Genomic DNA, 12,442 nt, shown 5'->3' with positions numbered 1-12,442 from the left:
ATGAAGTGGAGATTTTAATGCAAATTTATTCCAATAATAATAAAAATAAAAATAAAATTTCACTTGACATTTTGGTTTTATTGACCATTTAAAATTCTGAAAACTGATAACACAGAAAAAAGGAGGCTAAACTGTTGACTCTATGACATAATATACGCATGTACCCTTTAATAAGCTATTGACGTCAGTTAGTTGAGATGAAACATCTGTCAAAGAAATTCATCGGAGCGTGTTCCATGTTTGACACATCGCGTACAAAATAAAGTCGTGAAGGCGAGAAAACAAACAGGGTGAAGAAGTCTTGTGATATCGGAATGGAAAGCATGACTTCGCGGCAGAAATTGACAAAGTTTATGTTGATGTCACATCGCGCACCGTGTCCGAATCCAGTGTCCACTGCACTCCGAACAGAGGTTTGCGGTTGATGAACTCGTGGCCAGTCACTGGGACTGCACCGGTTGATCCCTCGACAGCGCCATCAACGATGGGAAATAGACGCCGGTGTGTTTCACATTTCAAAACTGATACTAGGCTAGGTTTTTGACTGAACATATCTTTAACGCAATGCTGTCTTGTGTCGAAATAACTGATTGAACTTCAACCTTATCGCTAAGCCTCGTGACCTTGGTCTTGAAATAAAAAGAAATGTTAAATTTGCATAGAATGAACAGCCACTGAGATGAGATGTGACACGTGACAGACTTCATTGAAGAAGCTGTAGAACCAGGATTAGTAATGTGGAGTTAGTAGACTTTTGTTAGTTTTTGTATTGTCGTCATCAGAGCCAAAAACAGTATAATCTATTTGAAATATAATCACATTTAATCACAGTTCGCAACTGTATAATTACAACCCAATACGACATCACTTTATCATGTTTATTACAATTAGTCCACTGATATTTCACGTTTACATCATTTACATGAAGTTCAAGTTTCACTGATTAGTGCGAGGCTAAACAGTTTTGGATACACACAGCGGCCCAAATAACCCATCACCACCGCGACATTGCTTACAATAGTGACGGCCGTATGGCCAATAAACAATGCGGTTTTAAACTTGTGAAGAAAATAAAATTTTGATGAACATTTAAAAAATTAATCATTATATAATAGATGATTAGATGATATTATAGTCACATTCTTTGCGGAGATGGACAAAGTGGATACTTTTGTTATCCTTGTGGGACTTTTGAATTCTCATATTTAATCCATCAGTTGTTTTGTTTTAATCTTTGAAGTTTTGTGAGATTATTCTTTAGACATGAAATCTTCAAAATTAACTTGATTGCGGTTAGGGTGGGCCAGGTTTGCATAATTGATCTTAAACGATGACCAAGAACACACACAGGAACTCTAAGCGACGTCAAGTAACAACACCCATGTAATTTATTTTTTATTCGACCACTAAATCACTTTTCGGCATTGGTATGTCCCACGTGGTACGGCAAAGACACCGCCAGTGCGTTAAGCAATGCAAAGTTCTGCATCAAATAGGCGGGAATGTCGAGGCAAGCTGTATCCCCATCGTCGAACTGGGGACACAAGACCCAAAAAACCGCAAGGACACACAACAAAATAATTCATTTTTAACACGTTTGGTAAAAAGACACTCACGCGGCATTTTATGTACATGTATAAGGCAGCGACATAACCTTATTGTCAAAACATCATCGGCAGTTAACTTACAAGATATTTGTTTGAATTCGAATCAAAAGCGGTCTCAATTAGTCTGCAATCAAAATATCAAATTCAGAAAAATAAATAAATCTCTGTGCAACGGCCAGAAAGCAGAGAGCGATATCGAATGGCTGCTTGTAACTGCGTATTTGAGAGCCGGGAGAGTTATTGCAGTTGAGGTCATTAAACAACACAAAGGAATGCTTTCAGCGGCCTGTCTTGCAGCAAGCAACGAATTCAAATAAACAAAATGTTAGAATGGAATAAACAATGATGTGGGAGAAGCAGAAAAATGGGCGCTAAATCGTAAATTAGGCTCGCCCTGGAGCGGTGAGGGATGACCCTCGTATCAACAGTAGCAATATATTGAATTTTGAACTTTCAACCCTAGTGTGACGGCTCCGTGGAAAGTTGCTGAGTTGTTAGTTCGCGAATTAGGATTACATCTTATTGCTTAATCTTTGACGACTTTCGAAGATGTCGCGGCGGAGCATTGTTAAAGCGTGCCGTAGCTATAGAAGATGAGACAGGAAGTGAAACTGTTTGAGCTGACGATATGTTTAAACGAGAATGCCTTTTTCACTTTCGAACATGCAAAAGTGTCGCCCGGGCGCTGGATGGCTGACAGGAAGAGGCGACTGAACTCACTTCAGCGAAAGTGTGTTCCCTATGTACCAACGTCGATTCGTTCCCATGCACCAACGACGCAACGTCTACATACATCACTTTGAGTCGCGATTTCTCAAAACATTTGCATTCCAGGAAGAGACCAGAGCGGCGAAAGAAAACACCTTCGAATTCCACGCGCCAACTTTAAGCTGGTAGTTTGTTCAATAAATACACTCATATTTATTCAGCGATCGAAAGATTGTAATCGCGATAAGGCAATTTAGTTTAAAAGGAGCGTCTTCATAACTGGTACTCGTTTTCGCGGCACCGAGCATTTGACCCTGCATTTTGATACGTCTTGAAGTCTTAAATTGCCTGTAGAGATTGCGGTTCCCGCGAAAAATAGCCTCGAGTGATTTTTTTTGAGTAGAATTATTTTCTAGGGTTGCTAATAGGACAACCAAGCGAGAGAGCATTCCTTGAAAGATGCGGGATTTTTTAAAGACATAGGGACCACGCTTTTTAATCCCCAAGCAGTGCAGATAGCCGGGGCGATAAAATATTCAATGCTATACAATCGTGTCTTTTGTAAATAAACAAGACAGAGCAGGCGCAAGACTGGAGCACAAGAGAGCGGCTATACCACGTTGCCTGACTACCTACACTGCCAGTTGACAGAACAGGGTCCGTGTAACCGTCCGGCGTATGTTACAAAACCATGGAACACTGCGGTTCATTGGTATTGCTGATTCTTCTAACAAGTAAGTAACCTACAAGTCTACCTATGTGTCGTTTTTATTTGTTCTGTTGTCTTTTGAAGTACGATGTTTACTCGAGAGTCTCCTCGACGCTGGAGTCGTGACGTACACATACGGTCCCGATAGCACAAACACGCTCACCATAGAGTGATTTTTAAAACAAATACACCGTTTTAAGTGTTTATGTACAGAAAGCGTCATTAAACCAATCACAAGTTTCTTCAACAGTTACTGTACAGGCACCCGTGTTAAAAAGCTCTGTTAAAACTTGACACAGTGCGCTAGTCAGACATTATTCTCTGCCTCCGTTGACTTTTTAATGCTTCATTGAAAAATTCTCGGTATTTCTGTCACCGATGTCCCAATTTTCAAAACGCGGTGTCTCTAACGCCTAATCGGTGTTTGTTTGAGTTTTAACGATGTTTGTGTAAGGAATTAAGTCGTACCCGCTAATTGTCGTCTTTCAACAAACAATTGAGCGGTTTTGGGGAAACTAAGACGGGACCTTTTGTTCTTCTCGTTACGTTTGCGATCTTTAGAATGATAAAAAGGGGACCGGAGCAAAATAGTTCAGCACAACTTGACCGCAGTTTGTTTTTTTCTTTTGTCGCCTAATTTGAAAGTGTAAGTGACTGAATGTAGAAGAAGTCAGTCAGACTAAGTGTAAACGATGACAAATGCACCAACATGGGAACAGTTTTTTTTTTACTCATTCTGAGCCGCCACCACCCGGAAATTCCCCAAAGTCCTAACTTGCAATAGCCATAACGAGTCAGACTTTTTGGCTCAATGTAAGTATACGATATCGGTTACACTTCTTTTGTTCGCTTTCTTGTTTGGACATAGAACTCGTTATAGGAAAAATCAAAGAAGGCGAACAATACTTCTGAAAATGAACTACTCGTTTCTCTTTTTTGTTGAAGCAATGAATCGACGACGCCACTAAAACGACTTTATGTTCGCATAGTTGCTGCATGGGTTTCCGAACGCAAAATTTGGGTGCAAGGCACAACCAATAGGTGAAAGGCTGCTTCGCACGCGTGTTCCATTATGTAGTTGAAACAGTGTCGAAATCTGAATCCAAAGTGATGTAAAGGTCACGTCGACGCTGAGATCTGAGATTGACTTTGTTCACACAATAAATCTGACTGCTCAAAGAAGTCAAGTTTACTAAACAAACTTGTAGCCTGCCAACACTATTGCGAGCAGGGCAGACGAGATGCAGAGCAGATGCTCTCCAGTAATAGTCGGTTGACTCAATACATCGCGATCCTTTACGTCAGATACACGGGGACTTTCTCTGTGTCTGTGGGACGAGGCTTTCCTGTGAAACCACACACACAAACCGGGGTCAAAGTACGTACCCCTCATACTTCGAAAAAGTGAGTAAGACCGTAGTGCAGCCGTTTGTTTCGCAGCTATTGGGAAATTTCTCCGCGAGAAAAAAAGCAAGCGTTGCGGTGCGATGCGGCATTGACAGTTAACCAAACGCGTCCGGTTGTAATGGTACAGTTGATATGAGACATCGGCGGGAACTTATTCCCGCGAGAGCGGACATGTGTTTTTCTTTGTGGACGCTCAGTAGGAGCAGCACTTGAAAACGCTAATATCGCTGAAAAGTGCCTAACGTTGACAGATGAGAAAGGTCACCAAAATACACTCTCTATGCAAAATTCTACTCGGCGGTTTTTTATTTGGCCTTCTACGCTCGAATCTGGCTGAAAGAAGAGGGGGCCCCGGGTCACCTAGAAAACGCAATAGACGATTTTAGCAGTTCAGGGTGAACCGGTGTGGGATATGGGTCTCCGCTGTTAGGGCCCGGTGAGCTGAAAGCGTTAGCTGCATGGCGAAATGACCGATTGACGACCTCAGACCCGGCGGACCTAGATGACCACTATACCCGAAGTGAACGACCGATTGGAGAGGCTGGTATACGAAATGAATGCAACTTAGTTATCGAGATAAAGTAGTTCCAGTTAAATTTATGTGTATCGCTTCTGCAGTTAAAGTGTTAATTAAGTGTGAAAAAATATAACGGAAAATCGTTGAGGAAAGCAATAACGCGCAATTAACACATAGCGTAGTCGGAAGTGGGAACGATCGGAGACGGATGTTTTTGGCCAGATCCCGCCGTTTCATCTACAATGTAATTTGGAAGTTGACTACGTCATACAGAGCGCTGTTGCAGAGAACTGTAATGACAAAAACAGACCATCACAGATCAGATTCAAATTGACTGATTAAAAGTCCAAGTGGGACTAAGGTATCGAAAGATACGAGCTCAATACCACGTGACCTTGAGGCGAGAATGCTGCGCGATTTTTTTTCTGAAAATGGTCTCCCTCGTTTCCGTTAACACTGTAGCATCGCTTGTATCACTTACAACTTGGCACAAGATCGGCCATGTGACTCCTTGGATCCAAATTCAACCCCCGCCATCGATGATTTCCTGCCATGACCAGTTGATGTGTACATATTACCGGTTTCATGCCATGTACAGAGTATATCTTTATTCAGAAAGTCGTGTTTTCGAAACTTTCTTAACGAGTATGTTTATGGGCAGAAATAAAAACTGTTCTCCAAACGCAATAAGACGTTTAGTCCTTTACTATAAAAAAAACAAATGTTTCCAAAAACCAGTCTTTAAGAGCCAGACTGAATTCCTCGCCAATTTAAAGACCGGTTTATCACACCGTTTGAGTGCACATTAAATCTCCGCTGTGCTTACCAACTTCCGTTCTGCGATTTGAGAATTTTTCATGTTTAGTTAACCCACCTTGGTCTTGAGACACCGTGAATTTGACTGTGACAGGTCTTCGTCTGTGACGCATCGGGTCAAGTTTACTAACCTGGTGGTGGTCTTCTGGGAATACCGTGTATATATATATATATATATATATATATATATATATATATATATATATATATATATATATATATATATATATATATATATGCACAGTCACAGACAAGATGCATCTATGTTGAGATGAAGAGTTGTATCTCTGGTCAGTAACCATTGCAATGTTCCACATCGTTGGCATAGATTAGAAACCATTCTTTTAGATTAACAACACGAATTCTCGTTAGATTCGGTTCAATGATCCTTAATTGAACAACGCGACGACGACGACGACGACGACGACGACGACGACGACGATGATGATGATGATGATGATGATGATGATGATGATGATGATGATGATGATGATGATGGTGGTGGTGGTGGTAACGAAAAAATTGGGGATAATGATGGGGATATGCACGTCTTTTAACCGTTATATAAAGGTGAAAAATTATTAATTGTCAGATTGTAAGAGTGATACACAGGTAGACGGTGAAATCAATGAATAAAATTCTGCAAAACCTTTCTCACGTACACACACACAAATGAATACGTTCATGTTTACACAGATACGTAAGCAGATACAATGGGTGCATACATATATAGGCAGACAGACAGACAGACAGATACATACATACATACATACATACATACATACATACATACATACATACATACATACATACATACATACATACATACATACATACATACATACATACATACATACATACATACATACATACACTGAGACGAACTAAGTAAGGAAGACAGCCACAAAACACAAACACGACTTATTCCAAACCTTGAAGACCAATGCCTGGAGATAATTTTCGGTTGTTCATTTGTAAGGTTGGTGAGGTCAAGTTAAAGAGACGATTTAGTTAGCCAGCCTTTAACAAATAATCTTTTGTGTGCTTTCACTTTTGAAGCATGTCTGTATAATCAGTTGAAAGTCCAATGAACTTCAAGACTTCTCTTAAAACTGGACGTTTCCGGTTCAACATGCGGAACATATTTCCGAAAAATTCCACAAATATTCCATCAATCATCCTTATCTCCTGATCTCTTGAATAAAATACATTCTGATGATAGCTTCAGTAAAGATATTTCCAAATCAGATGTATCTGCCCTGAATTTTTGTGATGATTTTTTTGCAGGAAATTTGTACTGTCTGGGATTTTTGTTTCTGCCAGCATTAGCAGTCTAACAGTTATATTGGACGAAAACATCCAACCATCTCTTGGGTTTTCATAACAAATAATGTAACGATTTTCGCAACGTCATGATGGTATTAACGCATCGGGTCCCACTTTCAGTGGAATACCCTTCCAGCTCGTTGTAAACTTGCATCTTTAAACAATTATTCCTCACGTAATTATTGTCGATACATTTTAAAAAAACAGCACTTTAGCAAAGATACACACTGTTAGCCATAAACACGTAACCGCAATGTATTGGAAACTAATTGACGCTAATTAACTTCCTTTCACGTTTTCACAGTCAATTATCTCAATATCTTGTGAGAGTGCCGCCCCCTAAGGTGTAACTTCAAGGGACTTTCTATCTTTCTCCAGCACCCTTGCTCCGTTTGACGCCTAGGCATACACGCAGCAAGTTTCGTACTACCGCCCTCAATCGGTGCACATATGAGCGAAAATCGAACGTTCAACTTTACGACTCAGCCGTGACGATGAAATGAAAGAAGCGGTAAATATTCACCCAGACGAAATATCGCCATTAGCTATAGTCGTTCTATAAAGTTTAAGTGGAACGTTTTCCTGAATTGTTATTTGAATGTTTCAAGGGTTGACGAAAAGGTCACTGGTCCTTGATAAAAGTTGCGTGGACTTCCATGTTACAGTTTGCGGAAACACTCGGCCGTCTAGAAGACACCGCTAATGCACCACTGAGATTTCGATCCACTTAGATATATTTCTTAGACAAAAGAAAACGTTTTCTTAGCAGGGCAATAACCCAATTACTGTTTACATATCCTCTTTAAGTTTTGTTCTTTCTAACAGCTATTTTGATAGGAGCTTGTCTATTTCCCTCTTTTCACGGTGAGAAGCCCCGGAGCCTAGATTACTTGCGGTATTGCTAACAACTTAACGCTTTGAAAATTCGAAAACATCTTTGTTTGTTGTTGAAATGTACAGGTTGGCCGCATAGCTCTTGTTAAACAAGAACAACAAATGTGTTAGCTTATGCGCGAAGGCCATTTTTGTTACATACTTTGGTCGAGCACAATGCCAGTCCCACTGGTTCTGACAAGGCAGCTGAATACAATGACTCACACTTCCTCGACAGAATTTGAATCAGTGCAGTCAAAAAAACTTCCTTGCAATCAAATACAACAGCACCATTACGTAATATTCAGTGGAGTGGATGAGGAATAAGTGTCACTTGAGTCGTCAATCTGATTGCCTTTCAAGTTCCCGGGGCCGTATCGGAAACACTGCAGTGCTAGCCCCCCCCTTCCCCATGACCAAGGGCACTGATTTTAATAGCTCAAGACGTTGACAATTTTAATTCAGAATAGACCAAAAATCAAGTAACACCTAGTCAACACGCGTTTGTCCGAAGTTCCAAGACTGCGTGGATATGAGTAGCAGTAGTTGGTTTGTAGTTTCTCCATCAAGCACATGGGAAATTTCCCCGTGAATAAAGTATACTTGTGACGTATATATAGCGTCAATAGCTGTAGCTTTTCATGATTTCTGTTTAATGTCAACTTCACTTTCCTGTACTACACCCCAACGCATTTTAAGATACAAAGTGTTGAGATTGCCAACTAAGCCTGTACATGTACAGACTGCATTGTTGATCAGTACATATTCTGGTCCGGGCTATAGAATACAAGCGCAAACGATAATAGTTCACTTTACATTTGTAGATGCTGTGTTGACTAGCTAAATTGTTGTTGTTCCGACCCGCTGAGGGGAGTCACTTGCAATTGACATACAAAACAAACATAATGGACAAAAATGGTCAAAATGTACAGATACTGGCCCTTACTTACACATATTGGTGTATACCTGGTACCAGTGTGTCAATGAAAAAATAATTCAGTGAATGCAGTGTAGTGGAGTTATCATGAGATTCACATTAGTAGAAATTTACTGCCAACAGCTTTCACTACACGCATGCGTAAGTGCACTATCCATATTGTTCACCCCGGCCACACAATCCCAGGTATCACGCTCTGTATAATTCAGTGAAGACGGTGCACGATAGTATTGCATCTCAGTCAAAGCGTTTCGCATAAAAAGGCAAACGTTAATGCATTGCTGAAACAGTTTTGTTTTACAAAATCATGGACTTGAATCAAGTCTATTATTGATGGCAAAGAACGCCACAAGCAAATTATTCAGTTCCGTTGTACTCTGCTACATCTCACACCAGTCACCTTTTGTGACACTGGTTCTTATCAACTTTGCTTCGCGCCATACGTTATGTGAGGAGTGTTTTCTGCCACTGTTGGGGTAGGATGATAAGTGGCCAGTTACTGTTTTCCATTGTTTGGTTTAACGATGGACACTATTTCTGTTTCCAGCGTCTCTCGACTTACTGCTCACAGACATAACGTTTACATAGGCCAATGATATAACTAGTGGTAAACACTTAAAATTACGTCATCGAAAGTATCGATGTATTTCTGACAACAAATAACTGGACAAGTTTCCTTCACCACTGTAAACAGAACCACTTCTAAATTATATGAAAAAAAAACTGATGTGATAAGCTTCCTCGGTGACTGCGACAAACGACAATTTGTATTGAAATTTTTAAATTTTGACTAACTTGATTTGAGCGGACTAATAGTTATGGTTATCCGAATGTGTGGTTGGCGCAAATGGTAAAAGAAGGATAGATATTTATGCTTGTGTTTATGTTAGATTACATAATTTTGACAACGACCATGATGATGACCAGGACAACGGCAGTGGTGGGGGCGATGACGACGACAACGATGATGATGATGATGATGATGATGATGATGATGATGATGATGATGATGAAAACAACGACGATGACGATTGTGACGACAAAATTCCTATCTTTACAATAAAAAATTGTAGTAAACGCAATGAGCAATACTTGTGACGAGATTTTTGTCATCCCATTTAAATCTTATATTTCTTTTCAGGTGAAATACTGCAATATAAATGCATTTAATGATATTTTTATTATCACTTTTTTCAGTTTTTGCCCTCGTTGATGGTGGTGTTCGCGTTGGAGAAACAATAGTTATCGACCTCTTGCAGGGTACAGTGTCTGGCGAGAATGACTACATAGATGTGCTGGTGCCCCCCCAGCCAGACGGTAACACAAAATGTGATAGTCAGGCAGTCATTAAAATTGATTTCTCAGGACCATACAGAGCTGTGAGGTTTGCATTGGACTATAATGAGCCACCAAGGCTATGGACGCTCGATATCTCCGACTCCGTGAGCGGAGACGGCTTTGGCGGGGATGATGGACACACGAGCAATATGGCGGAGACGCAAGTCTTCAACCGACAAATGCGAGTGTACAGCAACGGTTTGCCCGGTCACATGGCGGCCACCATCAACGGCGGACTGCTGATGAAAATCGTCGACGACCTGGTCGACGACGGAAGCCGACTGATCCTGGAAATAAGCGACGAAAGAATAGAGTGGAACAACCAGAACTGGATAAAGGGAGTGATTGTCAGTAAATACCTGTACACTTTGAAAGGGCAAGTTCCCTTACATGGGCAAGTGGACTACAATATCTACGCCGGTTTCAATCGGGTTCCTGCCGGGGATTTTCGGTCAGGATCGGGACTGTGTAAGGCCACTGTGACACTCATACCGGATACAGGTTAGTAAATTAATACATGAAAGAAATTATGCATCGAGCATTAATGAGAGAGCTATCAGAAATTGATGCGCGTCGCAGCTGTACGGGCGTTGAAAAACCCTTTTACTTTGCCCACAGAGAAAATTTCAGGGTAAGGGTTTTGCAAAAACCGGCATTCCGCAAGCCAAACTGAAGCTACAGGAAACGTTCTTGTTTTCAATCGCTGATGCTCTTCAAATCGTGTTCGTTATATTGAAACTAAAAACACTAACGCATCGCTGTTCCGTTACCGTAAGTTTTTTCTGTTCTGCGCTTTTAGTTTTAATTTTAATCCCCAACCTCTTAATTGTAGTCTGTCAGATTTAATGTATTGAACCCCATCCTCGCTTCTCTTATTGTATCATATCTCCAGTACGTGTCACGTGACAATCACCAGGCTGATTAAATCATACTCAATTTCTGATTTTAAGCTCAACATTTGCATAATTCTCAGTTTGAACAAAGTCAACTCTGTAGTGATGATATAATCAGATAACCTTATTCTGGTTTGGTAACCTTTGTTTTGTAACCATCCTCTCGATCAAACGTGATATAAGATGGCAATGTCTCTGAACCTACGTGAGTGAGGAACAGCCACTGTGCACAGAACCCTGGATGCGTGAAATGACGAATTGATTGTCAGATCATGATGTCGAACAGATGCATGCCGGGAAAATCAAAGGAAATCTTGTCAAAACAAATTTGCATGCATTTGTATATAAAGAAGCATGTCATATCAATTCGCTGTCTACAGTTAGCTCTGGGTGTACATTTTGCTCGATCGCTCAAGCGAAACCAACCACTATACGGGTGATCGAATGTCTGTAACGACTGCGCTAACGTAAAAAATATGCTGTTGCAAAACCAGACAAAAATTACAGAAATTTAAACGCTAAAATGCTCATTTTAAAGCTCAAAACGCTGCATTTCTTAAGCTGCTTTCTGTACCAGCATTTTTCAATGAATGTTTAGTGTGTAAAGTGCATTTTCTTTGCCTACTTCCTTTTAGAGAGAAGATAACTTTAGTTTTTGGTAATATTTACACTTTTTTACTCTGTAAATTAAGTACATTTCATCCTCCCCTAAAGTAGGTTGAAGTGCAAAGTATCTGCCTTGCTCATACCATGCATCATGGACAATATACAATGTTATTGTTGTCTAATGTAATTGGAGTCCGAATTAGAATTCACTTGTCAACAATAACACTGGGTGGTACACCACGGTACAAGAGACGACTTGACTATACCTCAAACACGGAGTGTAGTGACATGATTGTTTGGAGTAGATAAGGAAACTTTTACAGTCAGAACAAGATTAATGAAAAAAATATGAAAAGTTATGGCTAATGAAGCGTGAAAGCTTGCTTACAATTGATACCTTTTTGGACGATTTTCAGCTGTGTACTTGATTATTTTGTCAAACAGATGATCCATATCCATATTGTAATATTATTATCGATGAAGGCAATAGTTTGGCTCGCTATTCGCATTTACAGATGTCCTAGTTGAAATCGAACGCACGGACAAATTCGAAGCGTATCATCTACGCAAAATGATAATAATATCATAATTATCAAAAATAATAAAATTAATAAAATTATATTTGGTATTTCATGAGAACAAGCTTCTTTCCGCTCTCCAATACTTGGGAAATCACTGAACGATTACGGATCACATTTGAAAAGC

The 12,442-nt window shown here is 40.1% G+C and overlaps 1 protein-coding gene across 6 annotated transcripts in view; it reads left to right on the top strand.

Moving 5' to 3' along the window:
• The first annotated feature begins 2,886 nt into the window (after nt 1-2,886).
• Nucleotides 2,887-12,442, top strand: part of LOC139124546 (signal peptide, CUB and EGF-like domain-containing protein 1) — a 54,135-nt gene continuing 44,579 nt past the window's right edge. For 3 of the 6 annotated variants that reach the window (XM_070690955.1, XM_070690772.1, XM_070690712.1), the window contains exons 1-2: nt 2,887-3,049; nt 10,098-10,739. In XM_070690955.1, coding sequence (XP_070547056.1) covers nt 3,007-3,049; nt 10,098-10,739 — 685 coding nt within the window. In that variant the 5' untranslated portion in view covers nt 2,887-3,006. The remainder of the gene's footprint in view (nt 3,050-10,097; nt 10,740-12,442) is intronic. The other 3 variants (XM_070691019.1, XM_070690894.1, XM_070690833.1) reach the window with 1 other exon arrangement.

This window comes from Ptychodera flava, chromosome 1 (assembly GCF_041260155.1).
Source record: "Ptychodera flava strain L36383 chromosome 1, AS_Pfla_20210202, whole genome shotgun sequence".
Taxonomy (NCBI): domain Eukaryota; kingdom Metazoa; phylum Hemichordata; class Enteropneusta; family Ptychoderidae; genus Ptychodera; species Ptychodera flava.
Note: the sequence above shows the minus strand (reverse complement) of the source record. Positions and strands in the feature narration are given on the sequence as shown.